Source organism: Fusarium fujikuroi, chromosome FFUJ_chr05 (genome assembly GCF_900079805.1).
Source record: "Fusarium fujikuroi IMI 58289 draft genome, chromosome FFUJ_chr05".
NCBI lineage: Eukaryota > Fungi > Ascomycota > Sordariomycetes > Hypocreales > Nectriaceae > Fusarium > Fusarium fujikuroi.
This window is the reverse complement of record NC_036626.1, coordinates 1,345,367-1,359,783: the sequence shown is the minus strand read 5'-3', so window position 1 is coordinate 1,359,783 and position 14,417 is coordinate 1,345,367. Positions and strand designations below refer to the sequence as shown.

The 14,417-nt window shown below is 49.1% G+C and overlaps 4 protein-coding genes; 2 read left to right on the top strand and 2 right to left on the bottom strand.

Moving 5' to 3' along the window:
- Positions 1 to 1,244: 1,244 nt before the first annotated feature.
- Positions 1,245 to 2,785, top strand: FFUJ_07198 (uncharacterized protein; the record flags this gene model as incomplete). XM_023577423.1 has 4 exons in its annotated part: positions 1,245 to 1,348; positions 1,400 to 1,623; positions 1,675 to 1,848; positions 1,914 to 2,785. The coding sequence occupies 4 exons, from the start codon at positions 1,245 to 1,247 to the stop codon at positions 2,783 to 2,785; spliced, it is 1,374 nt and encodes a 457-aa protein (XP_023430498.1).
- A 424-nt stretch (positions 2,786 to 3,209) lies between these two features.
- Positions 3,210 to 5,750, top strand: FFUJ_07197 (uncharacterized protein; the record flags this gene model as incomplete). The annotated part of the gene is made up of 1 exon (XM_023577422.1): positions 3,210 to 5,750. One exon carries the CDS (start codon positions 3,210 to 3,212, stop codon positions 5,748 to 5,750), a length of 2,541 nt encoding a protein of 846 aa, XP_023430497.1.
- Positions 5,751 to 6,731: 981 nt separating this feature from the next.
- On the bottom strand, positions 6,732 to 8,852 carry FFUJ_07196 (probable protein phosphatase 2C; the record flags this gene model as incomplete). XM_023577421.1 has 7 exons in its annotated part: positions 6,732 to 7,132; positions 7,200 to 7,460; positions 7,513 to 7,719; positions 7,772 to 7,856; positions 7,955 to 8,028; positions 8,141 to 8,435; positions 8,817 to 8,852. The coding sequence occupies 7 exons, from the start codon at positions 8,850 to 8,852 to the stop codon at positions 6,732 to 6,734; spliced, it is 1,359 nt and encodes a 452-aa protein (XP_023430496.1).
- A 2,161-nt stretch (positions 8,853 to 11,013) lies between these two features.
- Positions 11,014 to 13,725, bottom strand: FFUJ_07195 (related to Bud10 protein; the record flags this gene model as incomplete). Its single annotated transcript, XM_023577420.1, has 1 exon — positions 11,014 to 13,725. One exon carries the CDS (start codon positions 13,723 to 13,725, stop codon positions 11,014 to 11,016), a length of 2,712 nt encoding a protein of 903 aa, XP_023430495.1.
- Between the last annotated feature and the right edge of the window lie 692 nt (positions 13,726 to 14,417).

Here is a 14,417-nt window from a genome sequence, read left to right as displayed (position 1 = left end):
AATCAAATTTCCATGTGCTCATATGCGAACCTGGAAAGGATAGTTGCAAGTACATGACGTAACGAGGGCGGGGAGAACCAATTGCTCGGATCATGAGGTGATGAGTGATGGCTGATGAACTGAATGCGGATACGCACTATGACCTTGGTGGACGGATACTGTTTAATACTGCCTATGAGCTTCAATTGGTGAGTAGACTGCTACGGTATGTATGGTTGCTTGACGGACAAAGCATTACCTATCTATGGTGCTGTAGAAGATGTCATGACACTAGTATTTCTGGTCGTGTAAGTAAGTGCCTAGATTTATTCATCTTCACTGAAGGTGTGATTATATATATATATATTATCTCTGTGACGATTCTCAGACGCATACCCCAATCGTTTATACTGGCAACAAGGTGTCATTCAGTTTGCATCTAATTCTTGATGTCGTAATATGATTTACTTCGAGTGACAGAATTGAATCTAGACCTTTTTTGTTTGATCAAACATTCCACGCTAAAGTGATGAGCCGCCGACGGAGCTGCACTCGATGGATTTCCTCCAGGGAACGGCCCCACCGAGAGATGCAAGTACCCGACCTGCCGTAAATCGGCATTACATCATCGAACTTTAGTAGCTTATTCTTCTTGGACCTAGCTTAGTACTAAGGTTAAGCTGTGACGACGATCGATCATGAACGACACGGCTTACTTGTCTGTCTATATTTTTCCAATTGAGTAAAACTTTACATTTATTTAGGCCATTAGCTTCGTGTCTATGCTTTCTGCCACTTGTTTTTTTTTTCCCGTTCCCTAATCCGAATGAATTGTATTATTAGCTAATGAAACTTCCCATTGGATATTTGCTACAATAATAGAACATCATTATCAACACGGAAGCTGCCTCAGCTGTACGCCCCGCCACAGCCTCCCAAAGCAGGTTGGAGCCCCTAACAGTCAGTAGTAGCGCCTCCTCCAAGCTCACAACGCCATCATGTCTCTCCTAGCCTGCTTTTTTGGACACTTCACTTTTTTCATCTTTTACTATAATCACAGCGTTACCTTATTCCAAGTGACACTCTGACCATATAGTGTCAGCTGTCTCCATTGTTGTCTGGAGACGAGACGCGGTTGAACAGCCTCCCACGTGCCATCATTCGTTTCAAACACTAAACGTAATTCCTCTCCGTCATCATTAACAACCTGAACAAGCTCTCTCCCATCTGTGACCGGGCAATCAGCCCCGGGCGGCACAGCTGCAATGCTGAGGGTCAAGAGCTCGCGTCGTCCCGCGGGACTCAAGCCTACAGACTACGATCATGAAATTGCCCTAGTCGATCACGACGCCGCCGCGACACCGACAGGGTCAGTTACGCCCGAACCTCATAATATAACAAGATGCTCAACAACATCAAGATTGCTGGACCTGGAGGAGGAACACGAGGAGGAGCAACAAGAGAACTGTGGCGAGCAAGATGGCGCCCCAAGGAAACCGTCAAGCAATACGCTCAATGCCCACACCAATGAGCATGACGGTTCCCATACTGAGGGTGAAAGCCAAACCCATACATCATCGAACCACATCGAGAACGGTCAACCTTCAACGCCCCCACAAACAAGGCCATCCATTGAAGTCCAAGGTCAGTATGGCTTGCAATAACGAATCTCAGATTAGCCTGACGTATCAGCAGAACCAACTCCCGACGGCTTTCATGGAGATCATCCACGTGTGAAGCCAAAGAAGCCTCATGTTGAGCGCGAGACAGCGATAGACATCCTTTACGAGAATGAAAGGGGTGGGTTTCTCTGCGGCATTCCTCTGTTTTCTTCGCAAGCTCTTGGAGGACTTGATCCACCTGCTTGGAGTAAGTCGTCAAACCTAGAAACACAAGTCACCTTTCTCTAGTAGGCATTGACATTTTTGCTTCAGCCAACGGGTACCATAAAGCTTCACCAAGCAACATCCATAATGCACAAGTTCCTGACCCTACATGGGAATGGGCGTGGCCCGAGTGGCGAATTAACCATCAAAAAGGAGTCGACGAACATGGCTGGGAATATTCCTTCCACTTTTCAAAAAAGTTTTCCTGGCACAGCGGCAAGTGGTGGAATTCGTTTGTTCGAAGACGTGCCTGGATTCGAAAGCGGGTGCGAAAGAGACCGGAGGAAGTGTCTGCCGATCCGCACATGCTCAACACGGATTACTTCACGATACGGCCGGCTACTCACAAATCACCAAAGTCTCGCGCGAGCGTCACTAGCAGTCGTCTCAGTCGCTCGAGTATGAGCCAGATGTTGACCGCGGACGCGGACGAGAAACCTGCCGATATTGACAACGTGGATGACCTCATGCGCGCTCTTCGACAAGCCAGAATAGACCGAGAGAAGCTTGACGCTGTCAATAACTACATGGAACATGCAACGGACCTCCAAAACCTCCAGCACGAGATGCATGAGATAATGTCTTTATTTGTTTTCCAACAATCACGCCGCATATTGCTCAGCAGATTGATGGAGATTCATGACGAGACGACAACTCAGATGAAGAAGACGAACACTTCTGAATTACGAGAGCGAAACCAGGCATTGAAGGATGCAGTCCATCATGCTGACGAAGAGGTTCGCAAGCTAGCCTACTGGAGCGATGTAAAGCAAATGGCCGAGAGCGGCGAGGCGAAAGAGGCAGTCAAAGGAGATAAAGGTTGGGATGAAAGCTGGGAAGGTGTCGACCAGAGCGGCGGCGCTCATCCAATGCAGGAAAAGGCCATGGTCAACGGTAAAAAGAAGGAATCGGAGACATGAGCGAAAACGGTTGTCAAGTTTCAATCTTTTGATAAACAAAGAAACATGGGCGTCTGATGGGAAGCAGACAAGGCGTTGTTGCATTGGTGCAGCTGGAGATTTGATGCTGGTAACTACAAGCTACCTGTTCACTATTATAATACCTTTATAAGTTTACTACATACATGATTCTTTGGTTCATCATATTGACAAGGCCTTGTACACGACAAGCCAAGTCGAGAAATGATATTTCGGGTGCCCACGTGATGCAATGGCCGACATCGCGGGTCCATTATCGCGATAACAGATAACGCCCGCCCGCGCCAATCTTTTTCCCGCCATGTTTTGAGACTGCTATACCTGGGTATCTAGTAGCCAAGGACCCAGCTCTCAACGAGTGGCCTCTCGAACAAAGACGCCTTCGACGATGAGTGAATTATAACAAATGTCCCTGGCGATCAAGTCAATATGGCGGGCTCGGTCGCGATGCTCTGCCTTCTCAGGACCTTTTCCGAAATCAAGAGCCCCATTTCCCTCCAGGATATCCAATCCCTACGCTATCCGGCTCGAGTCATCGACACCATATTCTGATGGGACAAACTCAACTGAACCCCTGGAAGCAGCCCTTGTAGCCCTTCCTGAAAAGTCTCTCGAAGTGAGCGAACAGCAGCCCGAGCAGGTTATTGCCAACCTAGTTACGGACGATGCTCACGAGTCCCGCAATCGAGTCTTCAAAGATGCGTTCAGGATCGATGCGCTTCGACTGGTTGAAGACAAAGATGCCATGAAGCTCTTTAAACCTGTGATCGGAAAAGCACACCAATATCCAAACGAACAGGCGAACAAGGCAAGCGAACAGGAGCATAGGCGGGACGCACGACGACAGGCTGGCTTAGGTGTGGTCTGGAGCCACTTCGACAAGACCGTTCCGCAATGGATAGAATGTTTTGGGCTAATGAAGCGCATGACACCACAATGGAGCGAGAGAGCCAACATGTCGGCTGTAAGGATCGTCCTACCCAAAACGTGGGATATCGAAGTCAATAACCAGAATCTCGAATATGTCGACTCTGCGACGGGCGTGCTCCAGAAACTGCGGGCAGTCGTGGATCGTAATCCTTCTGCCATTGTTCTTCGTGGAAAGAGCAAGATATTGGTCAAGGTGGCCGACGAGATTGTGAGGCATTGCCAAGACGCTGAAATCTATGAGCTGGGAGAAGTGGCTGCATCGGATTACAAGACGAGGCAGCTGTGGCCAACTATTGAAAATGCGCCAAACGGAGGTGCCTCGCTCCCTGATGACCATAACGACAATATCTGGGTGCACAAAGAGTACCAGCCTCACTCTCTCCATGTGCCATACGAGCAGATCCCACGACCGTCCTTATGGACACATGACAACTTTGAGCACTATATCTCAACGCTGTGCTACGGCAAGGTGCCTCCTCATCTAGCAATCAGGTTCTACGGCCAGAGGCGAGTGAATGGGAGATATATCGATACGGATGGCATCAGGATCAAGCTCATTGTTGATGCTTTTGATGACCCTGCTGCAAAACCATTTATTACTATCCCTGTCTTGAAAATGGCTATTTCCATGATGGCTTTCCGAGGTGGACATCGTGCCTCTGCCAACCATCTCATACAATTGGGAGAGGAATTGGGCATTCCCATGGACACTGATATATACAACATCATGCTTGAAGGCTACGCTCACAAGCGTGATATTGGCTTCTTTTATAGGTTTCTCCGAAGGATGCAGGCGCGCTATCATCACCCCAACATTCGAACATGGCTACTTTTCCTTCGACTGGTCAGGGGTGAGGACGAAAGGAGGCAGGTCATTGTGGCCATGTACCAATTGGGCATGTTCAATCATCAGGCCACGCGTCGCGGGATCGCCGATGTAATGGCCTCTCTTGATGCATATGCTGCTTTCAAAGCTGGAATACCTCTGCAAGGCTTCCTGGACGAGCAGAAGGAACGATATGGTGAGGGCTGGCTAGCGATCGATGGCCTCAACAGTATTGTCACTGAACTACTTCGCTTCCACCGCCCAGAAGATCCTCGAATCGAAGATTGCAAGGAACTGGTTAGGATTCATACGGAGTCAGGCCACAGGGTTGAGCTTAAGACCATCAACATCTTCCTCAGCTACGCGGCCAAGTCCAGAGATTGGGATACTGCTCTCTGGGCTATGTCACTCTTCAAGGTCGCCGGCTGCGAGCCTGACCAGGAGACTTATGGTGCTCTCCTGTCACTTGCGGTCAAAACACGCTCCCCGCATGCCCTCGGAACTGTCTACTTCTACGGCGTTCTCCGTCGTCAGCTCAAGAAGGGATCGAGAGACTTGCTGAGCCAGGTCCTCCTTCGCAAGCACAAAGACCCCTTTTGGGAAAAGTTTGAGCATCAGCCAGGCATCTTCCCCAGACAGGCAATCCCTGATCTTTTGGCCAATAAGATTCCTCGCCTCTGGGTTGTCATGTCCCGAGTCGAGCGTGTCATCCTCGATAAGTGGGCGAGCTATGCTCCTCTTAAACCCCTCGAATATGCGCTCGGACTTTCATATCGCTCCAATGACCTGCCCATGCACTCCCAGATCAAAGCCGGTAAACCCATTCAGGTGCAAGATCTCATCGTCAAGCTTCGCAGAGCTGACGGTCAACCTGGGAAAATCAACGTGCGTCTTAAGGGCCGTTTCGACCCGGCGCATATGATTCAGGGTTGGGATGAGTCTCAGGCAGATGCAAACCATCCGAGCATACTACAAGAAGAAGAGGAGCCTGACAGCTGGCCTGATAATGATGATGATGTTGATGATGATACTCTAAAGCTTTTGTCGGCAGGGCCCGAGACGGACCCAAAATCGCCTGGCGGTGGTCAAGATGGTCCTCCTGAAAGGCCAAATTCCACCCTTTCCTCTGAATTTGCTTTGAAGGAGGTCGAGAAGAAGATCAAAGAAGCTCGAAAAAGAGACCAGATTTAAGTCTTGCTGAACTTCTGTGAGAAGCGCCACATACAATCCCCATATTAACAATATCGTATTTTCAGCACCTTGCATCACTCCAGCCTGTATATTACAATTCCTTCTAGGATGCCTACCCATTTTACCTGTACTTTCAAGATTCATATTATGATAGAAAATCACGGACATACCATGTACACTAGCAAAAGCACATTTTTCAAGAGGACGGGCAAGACGGAAACCAGAACAACGATAAAGAAAAACGAAGCTATCAGAACACCTCAAATCTTTACTTCACACACTAAATTACGATCTGTCTTGCCCTCGAGATCAGTTCATATGTTCACCTACATTACATAAGTGCCAAGTCTGTGAGAGTGCAATGATAGCTCCTGGAGAAATATGGATTGATGTTTCCCAACTCACGTCTGAATAAATCGAGCCTACCGTTCAAAAAAACAATAATGGACCGTCAGTTAGTGTCCTGTATATGCTATACTGCCTCTTGACCCCTCTAAAAGCAATCCAACCATACTCGAGCATATCATCCCAGCATTGCCAAGGGAGAGACTGGCATTCGCAACGGAAATTTGGAATGAGACGGATGATCTCATGGCGACGTGAAGAAAATGGGAATCCCATGCGTACGTAAACATCAAAAAAAGGTTTCTCTCGCTCTTCTTTCTTTCTTTCTCTCTTTCCTTGTATCCGCCTCAGCCCAGAACATGATATCCTTTCCGAGTCTCGCTCTTCTCGTGATGCGCCTCGGCAAGTCGATGAAGAGCGCACGATCCAGATCCAGGTTTGACACCAATACACCGACAAGTTGAGATGCAAGACTTAACATGAGAATATCACAACCCCCTCTCGTGACCACCATCTACCACTTGCCCTTTAAACTTCCCAGAAAGCTGGGATCCGAGAAACATAACCGGAGGTGCAAGGGAGAAGCGACACCTAGGTTGAGTTCAAGCCCGTTACCCCGTAATTTCAGACTACAACCTATTCTTCCTTCTTGATTTCCTGGGCACTGGCCTCCTTCTTCACTTCCTCCGCTGCGTCCTTGTCGGTAGGCTTCGTAACGGTTGCATCGGCGGGTTTCGTATCGGCGGAAGCGTTATCGGCGGCGGCGGCGGCGCCAGGGGCAGTTACAGGAGCGGTGTCCTTCTCGGCGGATGACGGGTTTTTGGTGACCTGGCTGGCGAGGTCTTTGTCTTCGTCGGCGTTGTCAAACATTTCTGTATCATCTGAATCCGTGAGAACCTCAGTGCCATCGCCGAGGAAAATGATCCGGCCTCGGTACCCACCAACTCCAAAGCTTCGTCCCTTGTTTTCAGGATCCATCTCATAGCCACTGTCGCTATCCTCAAAGTTGTGGTGGACTCCAGGTCCTCGGAATTCGGCTACCGGTTTCACGTCAGTCTGTGTCCAGACGTCCAATTTAATTCGCAGAGCGGGTATCATCCTTACCGTACTCGGGAGGAGCACATGGGCCATCTCCGTTGGCGACCCGGCGGGCGATCTCCTCGTACCACTCTTCCTTGGTTTTTCCGTTGAGGAAGCCGATGATGACCATGGTCATATTGTCGCAGCCAACGCCACCGGTCTCGGAGTTGGAGGCAAGACAGTTGTCCATCATGTTCTCACAAATCTTGTCGAGCTCCTGCTTGGCAGCGATGCCTCGTCGGACGAACTCAACCACGGCTTGAGAGGATTGGCAATCCCAGATACCTATGCTAGTGAGTACTGTTATTCCCTCATCACTCGAGCCGACGTAGCTTACCATCACAAGCGATAACCAGGAATTCATCCTCATCTGTAAGATCATGTTGCTCAACATCGGGGTAGGCTGTGACAATTTGGTTCTCGGGGGACAACTCAGCACTCTTCTTGAATTCAAAATCACCAATAGCACGCGAGAGGGCGAGGTTTCCGTTCACTCGGCCGAAGTCGACAAAGCCACCGGCAGCTGTGATTCGGTTCTTTTCGTCTAGTGTGGATGTCAGTACTATCGCTCGTGTTGCGTGAGTGATGTGACTGACTCTCGAGTTGGGGCTTGTGGTCCTGAGATAAAGGCTTGGCACGACCCTTGATACCAAGAACACCTCTCGAATCACCAGCGTTGGCCTGAATTTACGGGTCAGCTTCTTGACGTATGTCATCCACCAACGGGATGTGAAGGTGAAAGCCAAAGTGAGGGAAACAATGGCGAGGGGCGAACTGACAACATAGAGCTTGTTGCCAGCGATCAAGCTGACACAGGCTGTGCAACCGGAAACCTCTTCTTCGTACTTTGGGTCTGATATTGGCGAAACATGACACGTTAGCAGTTGATATTCAAGAAGCCAGGCAACGATTTGTCTATTATCGGGCATGGCGGAGAACGGAAAAGGCCAAAAGCTGGGGCATACCGTTGAGAATAGCGCGATCGGTCGCGAGGAAACCGTCCTTCAGACCCTGAGCATAGTCACCAGACTTGAAGGTCTCCTGCTTGAAGATAATGTTGTGAATGTTTTGGCCGGTAAATAGTGCCACCTTGTCACCACCGTGTCCGTCGAAAACACCGAAGAAGGACAGCTTGCTGGAGTGAGACTTGGCTGAGTCGAGGTCGAGTACTGCGGTGTGAGCATCCTCCATACTAATGCGCCAGCCTTGCATGGCCGAAACACCGTAGATGAGGCGCTCATCCTCACCCTTCTCCGAAGTCTGTAGGATAGAAAAGAAGCGTTAGCAGGACTTGGTCTGACGACAAAGCAGCCAGCGGAAACATCGGGGAAGCGGATATCAGTATGTGGACATGGGCGTGGAAAATAATGATCGCAAGAGCCAAGTTACAAGCCCAAAGCCTCTGGTGGTCGGTGCATATTCCCGACAAGGCTGAGGATATAGGCGCGGCTGGTGAAATTGGTATTGCGTGGGCTCCAGCGCCAGTGCTGGGTGAGGGGCTCATGACTGAGCAAGATTGCCCCTCTCGCGCCAGGTCCGAGTGCTAAATCCCAATGGCCGAATGCAAAACAAAAAAAAACCCGAACAAAGCCGCGCAGATGATCGAGACGAGTACATAAAATTCAAAGGCACAAGACGCACCTTTTCGACAACGGGCTCCGATAGAGTCTGACCCATGGCTATATATTGTTAGGCCGGTTCGATCGAAAGAAAGCCTAGGCGTTGCTGGGACGAGACAGGACGGCGAGCGGAAGGAGGAGAGAAGAGATGAGGAAGATCGACCGACGAGGGGTTGGCGGGGGGGGGAGGAGGGCGTTTGAAGGAGGGGGGGGGATGACGAGATAAGATCTCGCTCGACAAGAGAATTTTAGTTATTTGTTAAGAACAAGAGATACGAGTATGAGTATGAGTAGTATGAGGAGAAGAAACTATAGCAAAAGCAAAAGGTAGAAAAAGAAGATGAATGGGGTTGACTACGATGCCGGCGCCGGGAGCGTGGTCAAAGGTGGATTCACACTTTCTGTTGATGCGGAAGAGGGAGATTTCGACGTGCGAGAGATGGATCTGGATGTGTGGATTGTTGAGTTGAGGTTAGGTGAGGTGATGTCGGGCGGGAGGTCGCACCTATGGCGGGGGGGCTAGTGCTGTAGCTAGCTCTACTATCACTAGGCTTCAGTGGTGGTGATCACCAAATTTGGAGCTCTCCAGGTGAGCGGCTGCCTAACAGTTGCACCCTCGGTCGGCACCTTTCCCTGAGGTGGTGGATGTTTTTAGCTGGGCTCGACCTGAGGCGCGGGCTTTGAAAATCAGATGAGGCCGGGGTATCGCATGTCCTGGATTAATATGGATTTATGCATTCTCTCGGGGAACTATCAAGTGTAGCATCCATCTACGGATATCCGCCTTGCGTATTGCTGAATCTTGTGCTCCTCGAGGCATAATTAGTACCTATCTTAGGGGGACCTTAGGTACAGTCCAGCTTGATATCAACCAGCATGTGCCAATCAAGGTGTTTTCAACCGTGATATCTCGCTCCTCCATCCCATCTGAAAGGCAAAGAGCTCAACTACTTTGGTCCTAGCACCATTCTAGTCCAAGGCAGGGGCGAATATACTGAACTGTTCCTGTCCCTACATCATCAATCTGGGCTGCTCTTCTGCTAGTTAACCCCTGCTCCCATAGGAATGGGACCGCCACTGACAGCCACGCTTTGTATGAAATAACTCGAGGTGATACAATGACCTCACGTCACTGGCTACTTATGATGTATGCATCCATACAAACCATCACCCCATCGATACAATGAATAAGTTGAGCCTTTTTTAAAACCACCCACTGCATGCATGAAAATTACAGTTGAGAGGGGGAAAAAACTTTGCATGAGTATGTCGTGTCGTGTAAGAGTTCCGTCAGCCGCTGGCGCCTAAACAGTCCCCTCTCGTTCGCTCCTTTTTTTTTTTCACTGTCACGCGTGAAAAAATTCCATGTTCGTCCTCGCCACTTCTAGCCGCGTATGTTATTCATCTGTGCTACTCTGCCTGCTTTGAGTGGCTGTTGAGAATTACCTGTTCAAGAACCTGATTTGATTTGATCGGATGCTACACATAAGCCTCAGATCAGGTCGCGTGCCCTTCCCTTGATGACGGTCCGGTCCGGCTCCAAAAAATCACAAAACCCAGTTTCTTATCCCCATCCGTGCGTGCTTGAGGTATTGATTGATAGCAGGTAGGGCTGTGGCTGCGGTTGTGGCTGATTACTTTTTTGTTAGAGGATGATGCTATCTCTGAGGCTTGAGTTTGAGAGAAATTGCAAACCGTGGAGTCCGTCTTTAAGTGAAGGGTTTATGTTATCATACAGGTAACTCTCAATTTTCAAGAGGGATAGGTCTGGAAATCACGCCGTCAATTCTGATGGTACACAATACCTAAAAGACCATACTTGTATATAACAGATCTGTATAATAAACCGTTCAGCTTACCCTAAACTGTTGGCCATTGAATACCGTTTTCGCCCATCTGTCCTTACAATACAAAATAAATTGGTGTCATTTCGTTGGTCACTTGCCAGTATTAAAGGTATTTAAAATTTCTTATTTATCTAATGAGATCATGATTGTCCTTTGAGGACTTGTGCTACTAATCTAGACCAAACATAATTTTAGAGACCCCATCTACAAAAGAAAAAAAACACCTAAATTATTCTTTCCCAAAGAACACGCCAAGGGAGGAAAAAGGAAAAGAAGCAAGAAGAAACAAATTATCAATATACCAAAACAAATACGAAGCGCCAGGGTATCTCATGCTCCAACATATACATCATCAATACAGGACTTCAACTCTCAGAGAAAGGCATAGCTGCCACCTTCTGACTTGCCTGAGTCTTCTCTTCTCCAATTCACAGATGAGTTTCCTGCTGGCTTCGAGTGTCTGCTGCCAGGAAAACTGAGCGGATCGACACTTAAGCGAGACAACTTGCTCATCGAATGCCCCAAGCCTTGCCGTAAAGACGCCAATGATCCCCGGATGCTGTTCTGAGTATCTCCCCATTGACTTGGGGATATCAATTCCGAGCTTGCCCGCTCTCCAGGCTGTGCTCCACAGCGGCTCGAACTTATCACCGTGCTTGGCCGAAGTGGATGGAAAGGCGACTCATCAACTAGCTGGTGATATGATGCGCCTGTTCCATCGCGCTGTGATTCGTACACGCGCCAGTTCTCTCCGGAACCAAACGAAGGATCGCTGACATATCCTCTGGGTGCCTCCAAATCATACCATGGTCTGCTACCAGGGCCAACATCCTCTCCCAGTAGTTCCTGGGTGGACAGACGTTCTAGCTCCGGTCGTATCAATACTGGCAGGCTCTGAGTTGCCCCCATTGAAGGGCCCTCACTATCACCTACTGAGGCATGAGAACCGAGCCCAGCATCTGGCGCTCGTGTTGGAACCCTAGTCAAGAGCCTTGGACTGGAAAGATGTGAGGAAGCGAAAGCCAATGAGCTTTCATTGCCACTTGTGTAGTAGTCAGAGCCCTGCTGGAACAATGCTCTTTGCGATTGAATGCTTGGGAGACCATTGAGCGAGGAGTCGGCTGCATCGTTACCCCCCATGAAAGACCTTCGTCTTGCATCCGATAAAAACACTGGTGGTGGTATCAGTTGACTGGTTGACTGCGATAATGTTGAGTTCGATCGTTGGCTCCTCAAAGAGTCACGACTTGGCCGCCCTGCAGTTGTAGTTCCAACTGTGACCCAGGATCTTCTTTCGTCCTCACTGTTAGATGTGCCGAGGGACCGAGATACACTGGTGTTAGAATCCTCAGCGACGAATCTCGGGGGAACAAGAGGTGTCGCCATGAATCCCAATGTTGGAGATGTCATAACCAACGTCCCCGAATCCATATCAGAATGGGGCGTCCTGATAGGGTGGCGTTGTTGTTTACCTGCAGCTGCTATAATCTCGACCTTGTCGGCCTCTCGCATTGCCGCTGAGCCCCCGTTAACACGAAGGCTGTCGAGCACGGGCCCGGAGATCTTATGGCGAAACTTGGACGAGAGATATGTTTGTCGTTTGCGGCGGCGGCGAAGGAGACAACAAACAAGCAGCATAGATAGGAATATGACGACCAGAAGAGGCAGAAGAATCGCGAGGAGGAGGATACCAGTCGTCAGACTCCCATCCGAATCAGACAACTGTACATCAGGCTCTGAAGAGCTTCCGGTGGGCGCGACAGAAGTAGACGTGCCCGTAGATGTTGATGAAGTGCGAGATTGAGTTGTCGATGAGGATGTGGGCTCGAACGGTATGACGCTCAAATTTAGAACCTCGGTCTCTGTGTCATCCAAAGTCTTTGACGAAGCTGTCACAGAGATATTTAGATCTCCTGAAGCGGATACTGGGATCTTCCCGGTGATGTTAAAGCCATCAAGCTTTAGCCAATCCTTCTTCGGGTTGGTTGAAATCTGAAGGTCAATGTCCTCAGGGTCCCAGAAATAGGGCCGCAAATCAAGATCGACATCTTTTCCAGCCTCGACCTTGATACCGTCAAAAGTTGAGCGAAACAGAGCAGTCGAGACATTGACAGTGGCGTATATGTTGATTGTGTCTTGGTATGAGTCGCGGAGCGTGATGGTGAAGTTGGTTGAATGATCGCCTTTCCCTGGTATTCCCTCGATATCCCATGTATTCTTGTCCAGCGACAGCCAGTCCGGCATACCATCTGTTGAAATATCAATGTCGTCGATCTTCACAGGCTTATTGTCAAGCTTGATGCCATCTGCTAGCCCGCTATATGCAAGCTTCTTCCCTCTGGTAGTGTTCAGAGTGATGTTGGGGTTGTCAACACTAAGTTTGTGTCTACCCACAATGACAGAGAAGGCAACTGACACGGCAGAAAAGCCAACAATGTCCGAAGCGACAAGCTGGAAGTCAAACGTTTGAGGAGGCTGGATAAGTGACTCGAAAGGAGGTGTCTTGCCACTAAATGTCAATGAGCCAGCATCGAACATCATCCAAGCAGGTAAGGGACTGCCATCGCCCGAAGTCGCATAATAGTTGATCATATTGGGCTGGTATTCAAATGTGTCGGCATCAAAAGTAAATCTGAGCTCCGTAGAAGGATATGAGATTAGTGATGACGGCGGCGAATAGTCGCCAAAATCTTGAATCTGCTTCAGAAGTGGTGTTTTGAGGGAGGGGCCTTTGTTCCTAGACACGACCAGAGTCGAACTTAGCAACGTTGAGCCAGAATCATCCTTGGCAATGATCTCTACTGTCTGGCCTACCACATCGCCACTGGGAACGGTGTCGTTGGTCGGGATGCCATAAAGACGGCGATCTTTGCTGTCGATAGAAATCCATTTTGGCGCATCTCCGAGCGAGTATGATATTTTGGAGTCTGATCGAAATGTGTAACGAGAGAAGACGTAAGAGAAGGGCTCATCTACCCGGGCTACTGGTGGTAACTGAGAGTTAATCGGGTAGTTGATTGTTGGCTGAGAATTTGTGAGTCCTGAGATAGTGAGAAGGAGAACAGCGAGTATGAAGGAAGCCATCATGGCATGACAATACACTGCTCAGTGTTCAAGTACGAATAGAGTAACATGAAACGCCATCCAGGTGAATAGCAAGTCGCTGAATAGAGTCGAAAGGATGAAGGAAAGAGAAGTGAGAAACAGGAAGGCCGGGAGACAGACGACCGTACGAAGGCATATCGTGAATGACATGATGATGGCTGGCAAGCTGCAGGCTTGAGCTAGAGGAATACTGAGCCCTTCATTCCTGTATAGCTTCTCCACTGAGCCTTTTTGAACCACGGGAGAAAAATTGGTGGTGATAGTCAGTTAAGGGAACGGGTGCTGAATCCATTTCAAGAGGAGGCAAGATGTCTCAGGTTGACTAGAACTTCCCGTGAGATGGAGAGACATTGACGTGTGGTGGGTATAACCAAAGGAACGGTACTCCAGGCTGATACCACTGTAGTCACATTCCTATGGAAGGCCTGGTAGCCCAGAGAGATCGGTGAGACACCGTAGCCACTCGACATGGTGATCATGAAGGTTGACAGGATACTGGCTCCATCGAGCTAAGGGAAAGAAGGCTGGAGAGGGAGAGTCAATAATTAGCAATGGTGTTGTTGAAAGAGCATATATTGGTCATGATATCATATAACGCCTCCCTTGCGCATTTAACTCAGTATGAGCCATTCCCTGGGAATCGTCAACCTGATGCAACATGAATCGACCCT